The 14,457-nt window shown below is 51.1% G+C and overlaps 1 protein-coding gene across 1 annotated transcript in view; it reads right to left on the bottom strand.

Annotated features, from left to right (window-relative positions):
* Positions 1–5,550: 5,550 nt before the first annotated feature.
* Zfyve28 (zinc finger FYVE-type containing 28) overlaps positions 5,551–14,457 on the bottom strand; it is an 86,861-nt gene continuing 77,954 nt past the window's right edge. The window contains exons 10-14 of the mRNA XM_029545305.1: positions 10,129–10,280; positions 9,319–9,435; positions 8,076–8,180; positions 7,125–7,228; positions 5,551–6,643 (exon numbers count right to left, since the gene is read on the bottom strand). Coding sequence (XP_029401165.1) covers positions 6,512–6,643; positions 7,125–7,228; positions 8,076–8,180; positions 9,319–9,435; positions 10,129–10,280 — 610 coding nt within the window. The 3' untranslated portion in view covers positions 5,551–6,511. The remainder of the gene's footprint in view (positions 6,644–7,124; positions 7,229–8,075; positions 8,181–9,318; positions 9,436–10,128; positions 10,281–14,457) is intronic.

Below are 14,457 nucleotides of genomic sequence, written 5' to 3' on the forward strand. Positions count from 1 at the left end.
TCATGCTGCCATAAACAGTCCTGTATAGACACTGAAAGAACTCCTTGGTATTGGTTAAAGTACCTCTCTGACCAACCCCACAGTCACTCCAGGGCCAGGGCAGATGGAACCAACTAGTCTGTAGGGCTGTTGTAAAGGAGAAGGGTGTCCATCTTTCTGGAGCATTGAGGCCCATGCTCAATGCTGGGCTTTGAGCCTCTGAGCTTAGCATGGGGGCCCAGCATTTTGAAGGGTGCACCCTTGCTTTGGCAGACTGGTGAATTGCCTCTAAGTGCTAAGACAAGCCTGACCTCCCCAGCCTGCTCTCTCCTCCTACTGGGATGGGATGTTGTGGTGTGTTGAAGTGGAGCACAAGACTAGCCTCCTAGCCTGGGAAATTTTTAATCTCAATTGGGGACACTAGCTCCCACCAGCTGCATCCAAGACAAAGCACTTTCCAGTGCCAGAAGTGCTCTCCCTCTCTGAGAACATGCAAAAGCTGGGAGGAGTGGGTAGTGGGACCTGATAAATGAAGGTCAGCTCTAGAGGAGACCCAGGGGCAGGACAGCAAGCCTGCTGCTCAAGGAGGCTGCAGAATGAGCTGGCTTCCCAGGGGAGATCTGGAAACCGCTGCTCAGAACAGGAAGTGGCTTGCAAGTACATAGGGCAAGTTTGTCTCCTGTAGACCAGAGGGGTCTCTCCACCCATGGCCTTCAGATGGGGCAGGGGCACCAGCAGTGCCTGTGTGCATCTTTGTCCCAAAGTTCCCAGGATCTGGGGAAAGAAGGCATCAGGCTGGCCAACCAGGACCACCTTGCTCATCACAGGCCACTGTGACATGCCAGGCCCATCCAGAGAAAGCCAGTGCCTTGTATAGACAGAGCCCAGACTTTCCCAATTGCCATCTTCCCTCACAAATGCTAAACTCAGCATGACCCAGGAGAAAGGACATAGGGCCTACTCAGGCTTGGGTAGATGACCTGGGATAATAAGTCTTCAATCTGCCTGGCCTTTCCCTAGCTGGCCTTCCTACCTCTGTTTCTCTGACTAGGAATGAGGCTCTAGCACCCATTTCTGGGACATTTGGAGAATTGACCAAAGAGCTTTTGGTTCAGTATGAGAAAGGGCTGCTTTATCCCCCCTCAACACATACACACACACACAGTGATGAGAAATGACTAGGTCTTTTCCCACTTACTCAGTCCTAGCATTCTTTCTCTTGGACCAGGATCAGCAGTTTCACAGTAGACAGTACCCTTATACTTTCCTGTCCAGGTACGGCAACATTCCCCCAGGCTTCTTAGGACCAGGGCATGTGCCACACAGCCAGAGTGGAAATGTTGGTGAGGCCTACTCCCCCTCCCCCTCCCATTACCTGACCTTAACCCTGCTTCTTGCCCTTGCACCTTTGGCCACTTGAGCCATTGTAGTAGACACCCAGAGCCATCAGGCCACAGCATCCTCATTTGCTTAGGTACTGAGCCACTTGTCAGAGTCCTGCAGCCAGCACCTGCCTCTCCTCAGAACCTCAGTAGATGGCTCCTCCAGGAGAGGTCTGGACCTGTAGGATGGCAGGCCCAGCACAGAAAGCCATGATGAGCTCAATCCTCCAGAAGCCTCTACTGCCTGCACACACAGGCCAGTCGTGTGCCTATAGCAGGGAAGACTAGAGAGAGGTTCCGTTTGAGTCCCTCCCTGAGAGCCATTCTGGATTCTTGTATGGCTATGACAGTTAGGCTCTCTAAGCCTCCGTTTCCCTAACTATAAAACAAGAATGACGACAACTAGCTTTTGGAGGGGCTTAGTGACACACTGAAGGATGTATGACAAGCCCTAGGCAGTGGCAGCGCCTGGGTAACAGGAGGATTATGTACAGCACTCCTAGGAAGCACTGCAAAGCCCTGGCCACGCCCATGATGAAATGGAGCCCATAGGGGCAGGCTTACCCAGCCACAACCGGTCAGAATCTGGGGTGGAGCTGAGGCTGCCAGGCTGGCCAGTCACAAGCACCAGGCCTGGTCTCCAAGCACTTGGAGGCCTTCCAGAAAGTTTGACATGCAAGAAAACACTGTGTTCAGAATACAAAAGGAAGACAAGAAAATCAAAATACATCAAGATGTAATCAACTGTCTACAGAAACTAAATTAAAAAATAAAACAGTTCATTGTATCTGTGAGTGATTTGTGGAGTGGATTCACTCACTCGCTCTCGCTGCCTTAGGGTCTGTCCCTGGACACATATGCCTATGGGGTCCTCCTTCTTGGAGGTCAGACATGAACCAGAGGGGCTGTGTTCTGCTCTGTGTGTACAGTGGATGGGAGTCATCACTACTACTATCAAACAAGGCTTCTTGTGTGCCTGGGAGGAATCACAGGCTTTGGAGGTGGAGATGGCATTCACAGGGACTTGGGGTCCTTATTACCTCCTCCAGCTTCCTCTGCACATCCTAACAGCACCTGGCCCACAGAGGCCATAGAACCTCTTAAGTGCCTCCCAAACCCTACCTGTAAAAAGTACCCAGTTCTAGCCTGGACTCTTGCTCCTGGTCTCCCAGAGCTTCCAGGACATGTCTTCCTTGCTGTGTGCTATTACTGTGCCAGCTATAGACCCCTCTGGGCCCTGCACCCATCTTCAGGATCTTGAAAACTACGGTGTGGCTACTAGATCTATCTGTGCTGGGATTCTGTCTGGAATTAGGGTGCCAGTTACAGACTCCTACATGGGAGCACCCCTCCCCCCACCTACACCCCCCCTTTCCTGAAGAGGCATGGAGTGCCCCCTGGTGGCAACTAGGGGCTGAACTAGAATTCTGGCTGGGTCAAGGACAGAGAAAGGAGAGGAAAATCAGGCTTCCAATTCATGTTTCACGTGGCCACAAGAGCTATCCTGACCACAGGACACCAAAAGTCCTTCAGAGTCCCATGTCCTGCCACATGCCAGGGTCACTATATGTCTGGCTTACGACTACTTTCTCTCCACTCAGCCTAGAATTCAGCTGAGAATGCAGTGGAAATACCATGCTGCCTTCCAGTCAGGGCTACCCTGGGCTCCTTGGAGTAGGCAGATAGGGATGGAAGACAAGTTAGCTATTCAAATGATCTGCAAGCAAGGGGGCTATGCATCAAAGCGATCTCTAAAATCTCATGTGCACAGGTCGGACCCCCTAGAAGCATTTTCTGTGGGCACTGAGTCACCCTATGGAGGTGACAAAGTGGGACTCTACAGTGATTTAAATGAGACTGTCCCCTACAGTCTCAGCTGTGTGAACACTTGGTCCCTAGATGGTGGCATTGTGTGGGAAGGTCTAGGAGGTGTGGCCTTGTATGTTACTGAGGTGGGCTTTGGAAGTTTACAGTCTTGACTCATGTCCAATTCTCTCTCTCTCTCTCTCTCTCTCTCTCTCTCTCTCTCTCTCTCTCTCTCTCATTCCTCTGGAAACTTTAAGCCCAAATCAACTGTCTTCTGTAACCCGACTCAGTCATGGTGTTTTATCACAGCAACAGAAAAGTAGCTAATACACCAGGCATGAACCTAGAGGTGGCTTCCTCGTTCATCTCCCCCATGCTATCTCCCAAGACCAGGCATAGCAACCTCTGCTCTAGACCTATCCTCTGCTTGCCAGGTTTTCCTAGGCAGAGCTGTAGGCAGTTTGATCCCTGAGTTCCTGTGGGCTCCTGCATGCCACTACAATCTGAGGTAGGAATTTTGGAGATTGCTGAGGGTGCCTCCCCAGGGCTACGAGAGTAGCTGGAGACCAGTGAGAACCCTGCTGTCAGCTGCCAAGTGTGGTGAGGTTGTCATAAGCTGGCACAACCCCCAAACTCCGAGAATGGATACCAGCACAACTAGCTTGGATCAGTTCTCAAGTTTTTCACTTCACTGGCCACTTCTGCGTCTACCTCTTGATGGATTCTCCTTGAGGCCCGCAGCTCAAGCTCGGCTGCTGTGTGACCTTCATGAGCTTCAGTTTCCCTATCCATGACAGGGGATCCTGCTTTCTTGAAGGACTGCCATGAAGAGTATCAAGGGCATATAAAAACCTGGGACAACAGTGATGGTGATAGTAGGGAAACTAAGCTCAGGAAGGCAGCCTGAAGGAGGTCCTGAGGCTAGCTCAAGAGAGCTGATTCCATACCTAGATCTCTGAGTATGCTCCGTGTCTCTAGATTTCCTAGATACAAACCATAACTATAGATGTGGCTTCTAGAGCCTTCTTCTTTGTGTGTGTGTTGTTCTTGTTGTTGTTTTCGAGACAGTGTTTTGATGTGTAGCCCTGACTATTCTATTCTGGAACTTGCTCTGTAGACCAAGTTGGCCTAGAATTCACAGTGATCCTCCTACCTCTGGATTAAAGGCACATACTACCACCATTGCCTGGCTTCTAGAGCTTTCTTGAAGTGTCTTAATCCTGGCATGGCTCTTGGTGTTAGGATAGCGCCACAGAAGAGTAGAGTGACCAGATATCAAAGTTTATCATGGAAGAGCCAAAATTCCTTCATCATAGATGAATGGGACAGTTGATCATCTTTACTGAAAGGCATCTATGGCCCCAGGCCTTACAAAAGAGCAGTTCATGGAGCAGTGCCCCTTACCCAACTCACAAAGGTAGGTCAAAGCTGCCTCAGAAGGCTATTCATGAGCAGATCACATGGGGAAAGTGCCCCCCCCCACACACATTGTTCTGACTTTCACTCCTTTCTCCCTCTGACACAGCAGAAGAGAAGGACACCACATTTCATGTCTGGAAAATAAATGCCTGTAAAGACAGAGGTGAACACTATGGTATACTCCATGTGGACTCTTGCAGGGCCCAGCTTCCTGGTCAGTAGCAGCAGAAAGCCTTCTTCCAAAGCTTATAAGGTCACTGTGGTACAGCTGTCTAGCTAGTGACACAGACACAGGATGGAGATGAGTTAGGGAAAAGTAAGTTTTCTGCATCCTGCCCAGGTTGGCAGAATGATGGAGTTCAACCTTGGGAAGTGAGAGTCACCAACCTAGCTGGGCACCAGCCTAGCTGGGCTCTCCTTTCTAATACTCCCTGGGCTTGTTCCACTCAGAGGGAACCTCACTTTAAAACACCAACCCAAAAAAGGTATGATAGTCATTGCTATCTGTCACAGTCTCTCTTCTCTACCCATTGCCACCAGTGTGGAGTGGCCAGAGGCACCTGCTGAGCCCCTCCCCCTAGCACAGGCCAGATGTCTTAGTTGCAGAGCGGGCAACAGATGGGAGCCAGGCATCTAACAGCAGCGAGGGAGCCAGACATCATTCCAAGATGGAGGATAGGCTTACAGGGGCTGCGAATAGCCAACCCCTCCTGAGTGTTGACAGGAGGACAAGTTCTGCTGTTCAACGATCTCTAAGGCACAGATGCCCCAGTCTTCCAGAAGAAAAGCCACATCAGCACCAACACCATCACCTACACAACAAAGTCAAGGACTCGGTGTTCATAGAAGACGCCAGAGCGTGTGCAATCCTTAAATAGATTTATGGAAATGGTTTTGAATTACAGCATTTAGAAAATAAAAATAATCTCAATACATAATATTCCCTCTGTTATATACTCTCCCCCCACCCCCACACAGAAGCCATTTTTGTGCATGTATATTCCACTGCTGAGCAGCGGTTGGATTTCATCCTATAAAAGAAGCAGTAGGTGTGTCATCTCTCTAAAAATAAAGCTGTAAATCATCATTGCAACGTGAAGCCTGAGATTGAAGCCTGAGGAGGTGTCTGTGCGTCTCAGCCTGTCCAGGCCGCACTGAGGTCTGAGGAGGTGGGTTAGAGTCCCAGCGAGTGCAGTGGAAGAAGGGAATGGTAGCTAAGCTGCCTGATGGGTCCAGGCCAAACACCGGAGAGCCCAGCCTATGGAATCAGTGAGTGGTCAGCCCCTGCTCCACCAGCAAGTGGCAATGGCATAGATGCCAAGAGCATGCTTACTCCCCCTGGAGACCACTGTGTCTGCTTCCTACATTCCCCCTTCAAAAGGAAATGAGATGTATATTGTTGAGGCGGGTGTGGGCCCTAGGGGATGAGGAATATGGTGAACAGGCCGGGAAAACTGCTATGATGTTGAGGCCCAACACCCCCTGGCTTCTGCTTCCAGATTCTTGTCTACAGAAGAGAACACACAGAACTGGCCCTCTCCTGCCTTGCTATGCACAGCTGGAGCAAAGTGCCATAGATGGGCAAGAGAAGAAAGTTCAACCCTGCCGAACCAGGTAACTAGACCTGGAAGCAGCAACTGGGTATCCCTGGGTCCCTCCTCTGAGTAAAGCTGACCTCTCGTTAGCCCATGCCAGGACTGGTGTCTCCACAGTGGAGAGGCCAAGGAGAGCAGTAGACAGAGACTCTCTCTCTGGACCTTCTGGAACCTGGGCAGGCCTGCAGCAGCTGTGGCATGATGAGATGCAGTGAGGCCCTCCCGCAGCACAGCCTGGACAGGGCACACAGCAGGCACAGCACCTCCTTCCCGGAGACCCTGGATAGGACTCTGGACAGCCTGCTCAGCTGGGACATGCCAGGCACAGCATCACATGCCCGTCTTGTCACTGTAGAAGGGTGTGACGTGGAACATGTAGCAGTGTGTGCACACACGGACGGGCTTCACCTGTCCATAGCGCGGAAGTGGCGCCGAGTGGGATGAGCAGCGGGAACAGAAGATCTGGAAGCCAAGGAGGGATAGAGGGCGGTGAGCAGACAGGGCCTCTGTCAGCCCCTTCACACAGCTCTCCCACCCAAAACAGGCAGGAAACTCATGGGCAGGAGTCTGCCTGGCCCATACTTTGCCGTCTGTGGAACTGGAGTTTTCAGGAAACTCTGGGCAGGGCTTGCTCAGTAGAGCAGGCTTCTTGAGAGTAACTAGGCCCTTCACCATAGCTACTGCAGACTCCTTCTCAAAGCCCTGCCCATCCCCAGTCTCACCTTGGAGAGGCCAGGATTGTGCCTGGGAACTACCTAAGAATAGCCTAAGACACGGAGTCAGAGTGGAGCTCAGAACCTAGACCCAGGCTCTAACACGAGGACCACAAAAACATGACTGAGTTCCCAGGACATCAGCTCTAACTTCTAAACCCTGTTGCTGTACTTGGGGACAGTCCCCATATACCTCCAGAGATGCAGAGGGCCAGCAGGGCCCCACCTACCTTACCACAGCTGCGACAGTGGTGCTTCCTGCGGATGACGGTGAAGGGAGCTTTACAGGAGGTGCAGAAGCCACAGGCCTCATCTGGCACCCACTCAGGGGGGTCTGTCACAACAAGAGCAGCAGAATAGCAGACATGGAAAACAGTCTGAGCTGGGGGGGGGGGTAGGGAGGGGTTGAGGCCTGGCTGGTGGATAGGCACCTCTCATCCTACTCCTCTGGTCTCGCTCTAGGCTTGTCTAGTGACAAGGCCGGTGGACAGAGTCACACCCCAGTTGCAGACCTGAGACCAGGTCGTCTGGACTCAGGATGTACAGCAGAACCAATCATTATGCCCTAAGACCTTGTCTCTGGTAACTCTGTCTAGCCGTCTAGTGAGACACTAATCTAGACTCCATGATCCAAGCAGCCATTCAATACTTCACTAGCGCCCTTTTGTGCCATCCTTGGGCCCTCTCCCATGGATGCACCGCAGTATTACCAAACAGGCCAGGATTCCTTCCTTTGATATCCAAGGGGCCCGGCTTCCAGCCCACTCTGGACAGGCTCCGTGTGATCTCTCTGAAGCTCCTTCCTCACAAGGAAGGCTTCTGCATCCCTCAAAACCCCAGTAATGTCCCAGAGTGTCCTAAGGCTGCTATGTGAGACTCTTTCAGTGCAGGTGACATACTAGGGGATTGGATATTGGCCAGATCAGTCACTTGTAATCACAGTCAGTCCTTGCTCCCCTTCCTCAAGCTTGGACCTACTGAACTGCTAACCGCCAGGCTCAAGGCTTGACAGCAGTAAAGGGGCTGTGGATGCCTAGTACTAAGGAGGAGGCAGAGTGGGTGGCCTTTGCCCGTGGGAAGCTGTGCCTCCAGATGGCCTGGATGTGCAGACGAAATGCACAGAGTGGCTCCTTCTGCTCAGCAGACAGCCTGCCAACTTCACACCACAGCTTCGCACATACCTTCAAAGTCCCCATCTCGGGTCTTGGCTGCCAGTTCTGAGGATGACACGGTCTCCTGGCACAATGCACAGTCCTCCAAGGCCGCGCTCCGCAGGGTCTGAGTTACTGAAAGAGAGAGGGGAACCACTGGGGTGTGGTAGGCAACGCAGTAGATGCAACTGATCATCTTTAGCAAGCACTTGGGTGCCCCCCGATTTTCCAGCTCCCTACAAGGCCCTCCAATCATCTCTCAGCACACAGAACAAGTCACCTCAGTAGGTAGGATGCCAATGCTGGCAAGGTTCTCCCTATCAAAGACTTCATTCTTTGTATAGTGTGGTGGACCCTCCCCTGCACTCACTGGTAAGATTTCCTAGCCCATGATTCCCAAAGCAGGGATTTAGCCTGGCATCTGAGAGCCCTACCCAGAGGATGGCCAAGGTGCCTGTCCTCATCTCCACCTTGACTCATGGGTTCCAGAAGCAGCCCTGCCTGAATTGCCAGTCAGAGTCTGGCCAGGGGGCAGAGCTGGATAATGCAGAAGTCCCTCCTCACCAACAAGGATATTCCCTGGTAAGCCAGACTTCCAGGTCTTAGCTGGGTTATTCCATACACCCAGATACCTCACAGACAGAAGCTCCTGTGTGAAGATATAGCTCTCCCCAGACAAGTACCTCAGACTAGCACCAGGGGTCAGAGACGGTGTCGAGGGGCGATTTCCTACCAGGGACCCTACAGGGACAGAGGGTAAGCTCCCTTCCTTGCCACATATCTATTTACCTGTTTGTGTCTAGGGCATGCAGGCACGTGAAAGCATGTACATGTATGTGTAAATATGAGAGCAAATGTGCGCCTTCAATGAGCTGAATGTACATGAATATGAGGCAGCTGAGAGTGGGTGTAGCTGCCCTCTCCTAGAGAGATGGGGCCATTCCCCTCTTTTTTACTTGCACTGGGCTGGGCTCTGAATATTTTGACGGGTAACTAACTCATCTAGTCATCTGTTCTAGTCGAAGATGGAAAGCAAGTTCCCAACCTCTGTCTGAAGTAAAATGTTGGATGGCCTATGCAAGAACCAGAGCCAGGGACCCAGCTGAAAAGTGGCATGGAGAGCCACTTTCCCAGGTTATACTCATCTCCCCAAGTCAACAACCCGGCATGTTTGGTTCGGCAAACCAAACTGGGATGTGTGGTTGCCTTAGTGTGGTTTTCTATACATGGTGGCTGGCATGAGCCCCAGAGCCTGTCCCGCAAGTCTACTCACCCTTCTTTAGCTTCTCTTTGTCATCTGTTTCTGGCTTGGTGGCCATGACCTCAAACAGTGTTTTGAGAATACTTCTCAGGTCACTAGCATAGTTCGTCTGTAGCTGGTCAGCTACACCTGATAGAAAAGTGGCAGGAAGACAGGAGACTGGGGTGAGCCAACCACACTGAGAGACAACACTGTCACTCGCTGTGTAGGATCAGCCAGCGTTCATGGATCAGCAAGTGCCAACCCCCAAGGAGGGGACTCCCTTGACATAAGTATAAACTTGGGGATCAAGAGATAGGAAAGGATGAAAGCTTCCTACCTAACCCCACCGTTGTTGCTCCCTGATATATAACTTATCCGGGGCTCAGAGCCACAACTAAACTGTGGTGGTTGCCAAGAGATACTCACAGAGGCCCCCATAACACTGCGCCTTGGCAGTACTGGTTGACATCATAGAAACAAGGAAATCCAGATACGTCCACGTTCTCCCAGTACCCCATACTACACTGAGTGACTTTTGACTTCAGGGTCACAAAGCAGACTCTGCATAGCCATGGATCCCAGTGTGAACCCCACTCCGAGGTGGTGTCCAGGGCCTGGCTGTTTTGCTCACCTGCCCATCACTCCAGCTCACCACTCCCAGTCACCCCTAGAGAAAACCCTTCCCCCACCCAGGACAGACCTAGCCCCACCCTAGCCTTGTTCTTCAGACCACACTGCGGCTCCACTTTAGCCAGAGAAAGCTGGCACAGCCCCATTGTTCTTTCTCTCCGGAGGCACACACACTGCTTGTCCTCCCTGTCCTAGGTCTAGATCACGCACCTGAAATGCAGACAAACAGGCGGTGGATCAGGTCATGGCTGTCATGGAACCTGGACCGGATCTTCTCTCTGGTGGCCATGGGGGTGACAGGCATAGTTGCAGTGGCCATGTCCAACCTGGTGTTGTCTAAGGAGCAGGAACCAACCGTGGAGCTGATGCAGAGAGGAGAGGCAGGGCGGGTGAGTAGGGGTAACCACTAGGGACCTGTGTCACTTAGGGTTTCCATGGCTGTGATAAACATCATGACTAAAAGCAACTCGGGGAAGAAAGGGTTTATTTCAGATTACAACTCTCAAGTCTCTCCATCACAGAGGGAAGTCAGGACAGGAATGCAAGGCAAGGACCTAGCGCCAAGGTCTGAATCAGGGACCATGGAGGAACACTGCTTGCTTTCTGTAGCCTGCTCAGCCTCCTTTCTTACACAATCCAGGCCCACCTGTCCAGGACTGGCAACACTCAGTGTTCTTGGCCCTTCCACATCAATTACTAGTTAATAAAATGCCCCCACATACTTGCCGACAGGCCAGGTTTACAGATGTGTTTTCTCAATCAAGATTTCCTCTTCCGGAACATCTAGGCTAAGTTTGGGTCAAGTTGACAAAAACCAAGTAGCAGAGGGCCTCTGAGGCCTGAGGGCAGTGGGTCAGGGCAAGTCTGTCTGCAAGTTCTCCTCCAAGGAGTTGTGTTGTCTGGATATGCCGTTTCCCATCAGTGAGTCCATTTAAAAAAACCAATCGTCTTCACAGAGCCCGATGCAGTCCTGCCTTGCTTTAGCCTTTGATTGCTACTTTGCTGCACTCGCCCTCCCGGGGGGGGGGGACGGGGGGGAGGCTGATGCGGCATTTATGATCGATTGAACTTCTCTACCTTGCATCCTTATTTAGCAGAACCCCCCAACTTCTATGAAGACCTTTCACCTCTCACGCCATCTGCGGGGACCAAACATAGACCCTGAAATGTGTGCACACCTGACCCCCTGAGTCTGTGAGAGGAACATTATTGGAAAGCAGATCTTTTCCGATGTAATCAAGTGAAGGGTCTGGTACTGAGAGTATCCTGGATTGCTCAGAAGGTCCTAAATCCAAACGCAAGTGTCCTTGTAAGACACAACAGTGGAGGCACAGGAACTCGAGATGAAGAGGGGACCGTGTACCCAGAGTCTGGGATTGGAGTGGTACAGCCAAAAGCCAAGGGGTCCCTGGAGCTCCTTGCAGTTGGGAGAGGCAGGACGGACTCTCTGCTGCTTCTGGGGGGAGAACAGTCCTTGCCAGATTTTAGATTTCTGGCCCCAAGATTATAAGAGGATACATTTTTGACAACTGAGGCCGCTCACTGTGGCACTTTGCTATAGTCGCAATGGGATGTGCAAATACTCTCCCCCTGCTAATGACCTGTCCCTTCCTCACCCCCCACAACCCTCCAGTGGCTAGTTTTATTAGATTTGTTCTTTAGAAATTCATTCTGACAGTGCACAGGGGATTCATAGCCAGATCTCTGAAAACATCAGGGCGCTAAACACTAAGTGGAGCAAAAGCTGCTAAACCTCCAGCAGGCTGGCCACGGAGCTGAGGCAGCTGAGATAACAAGTGACAGGAAAAGCAGAGAAGAGGCAAGAGAAGACAGGCCATGAGCTGAGGCCAAAGGAAGAGACAGAAGAGGCTAGTTAGGAGCAATGACTGCTCTTCCAGAGGACTGGAGTTCCCTTCCCAGAACCCTCAACTGTCTGTAACTCCAGTTCCAAGATATATGACTCCCCTTTTGGTGGCCTCCACGGGCACCAGGCATGCATACAGGGTGCAAACAGACATGTAGGCAAGACACTTACATGCATTAAATAAACACATGAAAAGCAGAAGGTTGGTAAGAACTAGAGAAGAGAATTTACAGGCCTTGGTTTCTGGAAGTTTCAGGGAGCTGCCAAACCTAAGTGCCAAGAGTCTATCACCCAAGGCTGTAATGTTACTCCCTGTGGTGCTGAGCACACTAGCACCCAAGCATTCAGTAGTTCTGCCACCAGCTAGCCACCTCTTTACACTGCCGCCAAGGGGGTGGGGCTTCTGATGTTATACCCACTGCAATAAGTCTTCAGTCAGAGTGTTTAGGGCCACAAGCCTGCAGCATCTATACCCCTGAACAATGATCCCTGCTTATAAGCTGTTAGCCTCTGGGTCTGCCACTCAAGCCCCCATGTCTCTAGCACTCAAGGGCTTAGGACTGTCACCACTGGGAGAGCTTTTTCTGTCTAGCACAGATTCTCCACAGGCAGTTGATGGAGAGCAACTCGTGACCTCTACTGTCTCTCTGTTCCTTGTGATGGAAACTGATCTATTTGTTGGTCTGTTTTCTATGCCACATGTTTGTGGGTACTTGACTAGTGAGTGTACTTTAGAGGAAAGCCCGCCCAACAGGAGTGAAAAATGTTACTGGGTCTTGTTGGAGTGTAAATGACTGCAAACTCCCTGGAAAAGTATTTTGGTGCCATTAAAATAAAACTGTATAAACTCCCAATTCTACAGCTCAATGAACCATTTTTAACATAGTCCTGAACCCTCTGTCTCTGTGTCTGCTGACACAACTGATCTTTGTGGCAGCATTCCATTTTCCAGAAGAAGACTGGGAAGGAGTTCAAACCTCCATGGTGGGGTGCAAAGTCCACTGCAAACTGACCACCCACGGCCAGGGCGACCAAGGCAGGGCTGGGCTGGCCCAGCACAGCCCATGACAGGCGTGACTTACGTTATGTACTGTGTGAGCAGGGGGAAACTCAGGGCTGTGCTCATGGCTACAACCCTGGGTACAGAAGTATTTGGGAAAGGAGAGATGCCAGCAGCACCCAACAATGGAGGGCTATACAGGAAGGAGGGGCTGGGCCTGGAAGAAGTCCTTGAGCCTCATGGGTTCCTTTGTCACTGGATGGGACACTCACAGATGAGCCTTCTGTTGACATGCTCTAACATAGCAAATGCTTACTGGTACACAGAGAAAGCCTGGGAAGCTGGAGTTAGGGCTGGGCATGCTGAACCATAGAAGCTGGGATCCTGCTGGGATCCTTAGGATGATCCTTAGGATGGATGGATCCTCCAGGCCCCCACATCTGGATGGCTCCATTTCCTAGAGGCCAATGGGTTCCTTCAATCTAATAAATTCAGAGCCCTTTACTCTGCAGGGAAAGCCCCTGACTTCACACATCTGAGGATGTGGGCCTTGTTGACTCTGGGCCGATTGGTGATGAAGAGGAAAAAATTCCCTAGCTGCAGTTGATAGCCTCACCAGCTGAGACCAAGCTGGGCTCGAACTCACAAAGCTACACCTGCCTCTGCTTTCTGGATTCTGAGATTAAAGGAACAACCACACCTGGCTCAAATGATCTTTTTTTGAGACAGGGCCTCATGTAGGCTACACTGGCCTCAAATTAGGTATTGTACTGAGGAAGGCCTTGAACTCTTGATCCTTCTGCCTCTACCTTCCAAGTGCTGGGAGTACAATCATGGCCACCATACTTGCCTAATTTTATTGTTTCATACAAGGTCTCACTATGTAACCCAGGTTAACCTCATGATTCTCCTGCTTTGGTTTCCTAAGTGATAGGATTAGAGCCACATACCACTCTGCCCAGCTCACTCAAAAGAACTGGAAATAGAGGCTCAAGCATATGTTTGGACAGAGATGTTCTGAGCATCATTTTTCACACGCCCAGAGGTAGAAACAACTCCAAAAGCCCACAAAGGGGGACGAGTATTAAAACAAGGCAGTGAAATATTGTCCAGCCTTCAAAACGGAAAGGCTCTGAGCCACACTCCACTGTCAAGGAGCCTTGAAACCTGATACATGAAAGGAAGAAGATACAAAAGACAAATCTTACAAGAAGACTTCACTATGTGAGGGCTCTAATGCTGGCGAATCCAAAGACACAGAAGATGGTGTGGGTAGACGCCAAGGCCTGGGGCAGGTACATGGAGACAGCATGCAGCTTAGAAGAGGACAACTTGCTGGAGAGGAAGTTAATGGTGGCTGACTGAGGATACAAGCGAGGTATCACAGTGCAGCTCAAACCACAAGGGGCTGATGTCATGTATTTATCAAAACTGCATTAAGTGGAAGTAAAACAAGACAAACAAGCAGGACAAGGAAGAGAGGCGGAGGCGTTGAGGACAACAGGCAGGGAGGGCAGAACAGGCAGGGCAGGAGCACACTAGAAATACTATTAAATAAAATGCCCTTAGGGCGGCTCAGCAGGTAAGGGCATTCACAGCTAAGCCTGAGGACCCAAGTCTCTCCTCCCTGGGCCCCACATAGAGGAGGGAAGAAGAGAATCCTGCAAATTGTCCT

The sequence above is a fragment of the Mus pahari genome, chromosome 13 (genome assembly GCF_900095145.1).
Source record: "Mus pahari chromosome 13, PAHARI_EIJ_v1.1, whole genome shotgun sequence".
Classification (NCBI taxonomy): domain Eukaryota; kingdom Metazoa; phylum Chordata; class Mammalia; order Rodentia; family Muridae; genus Mus; species Mus pahari.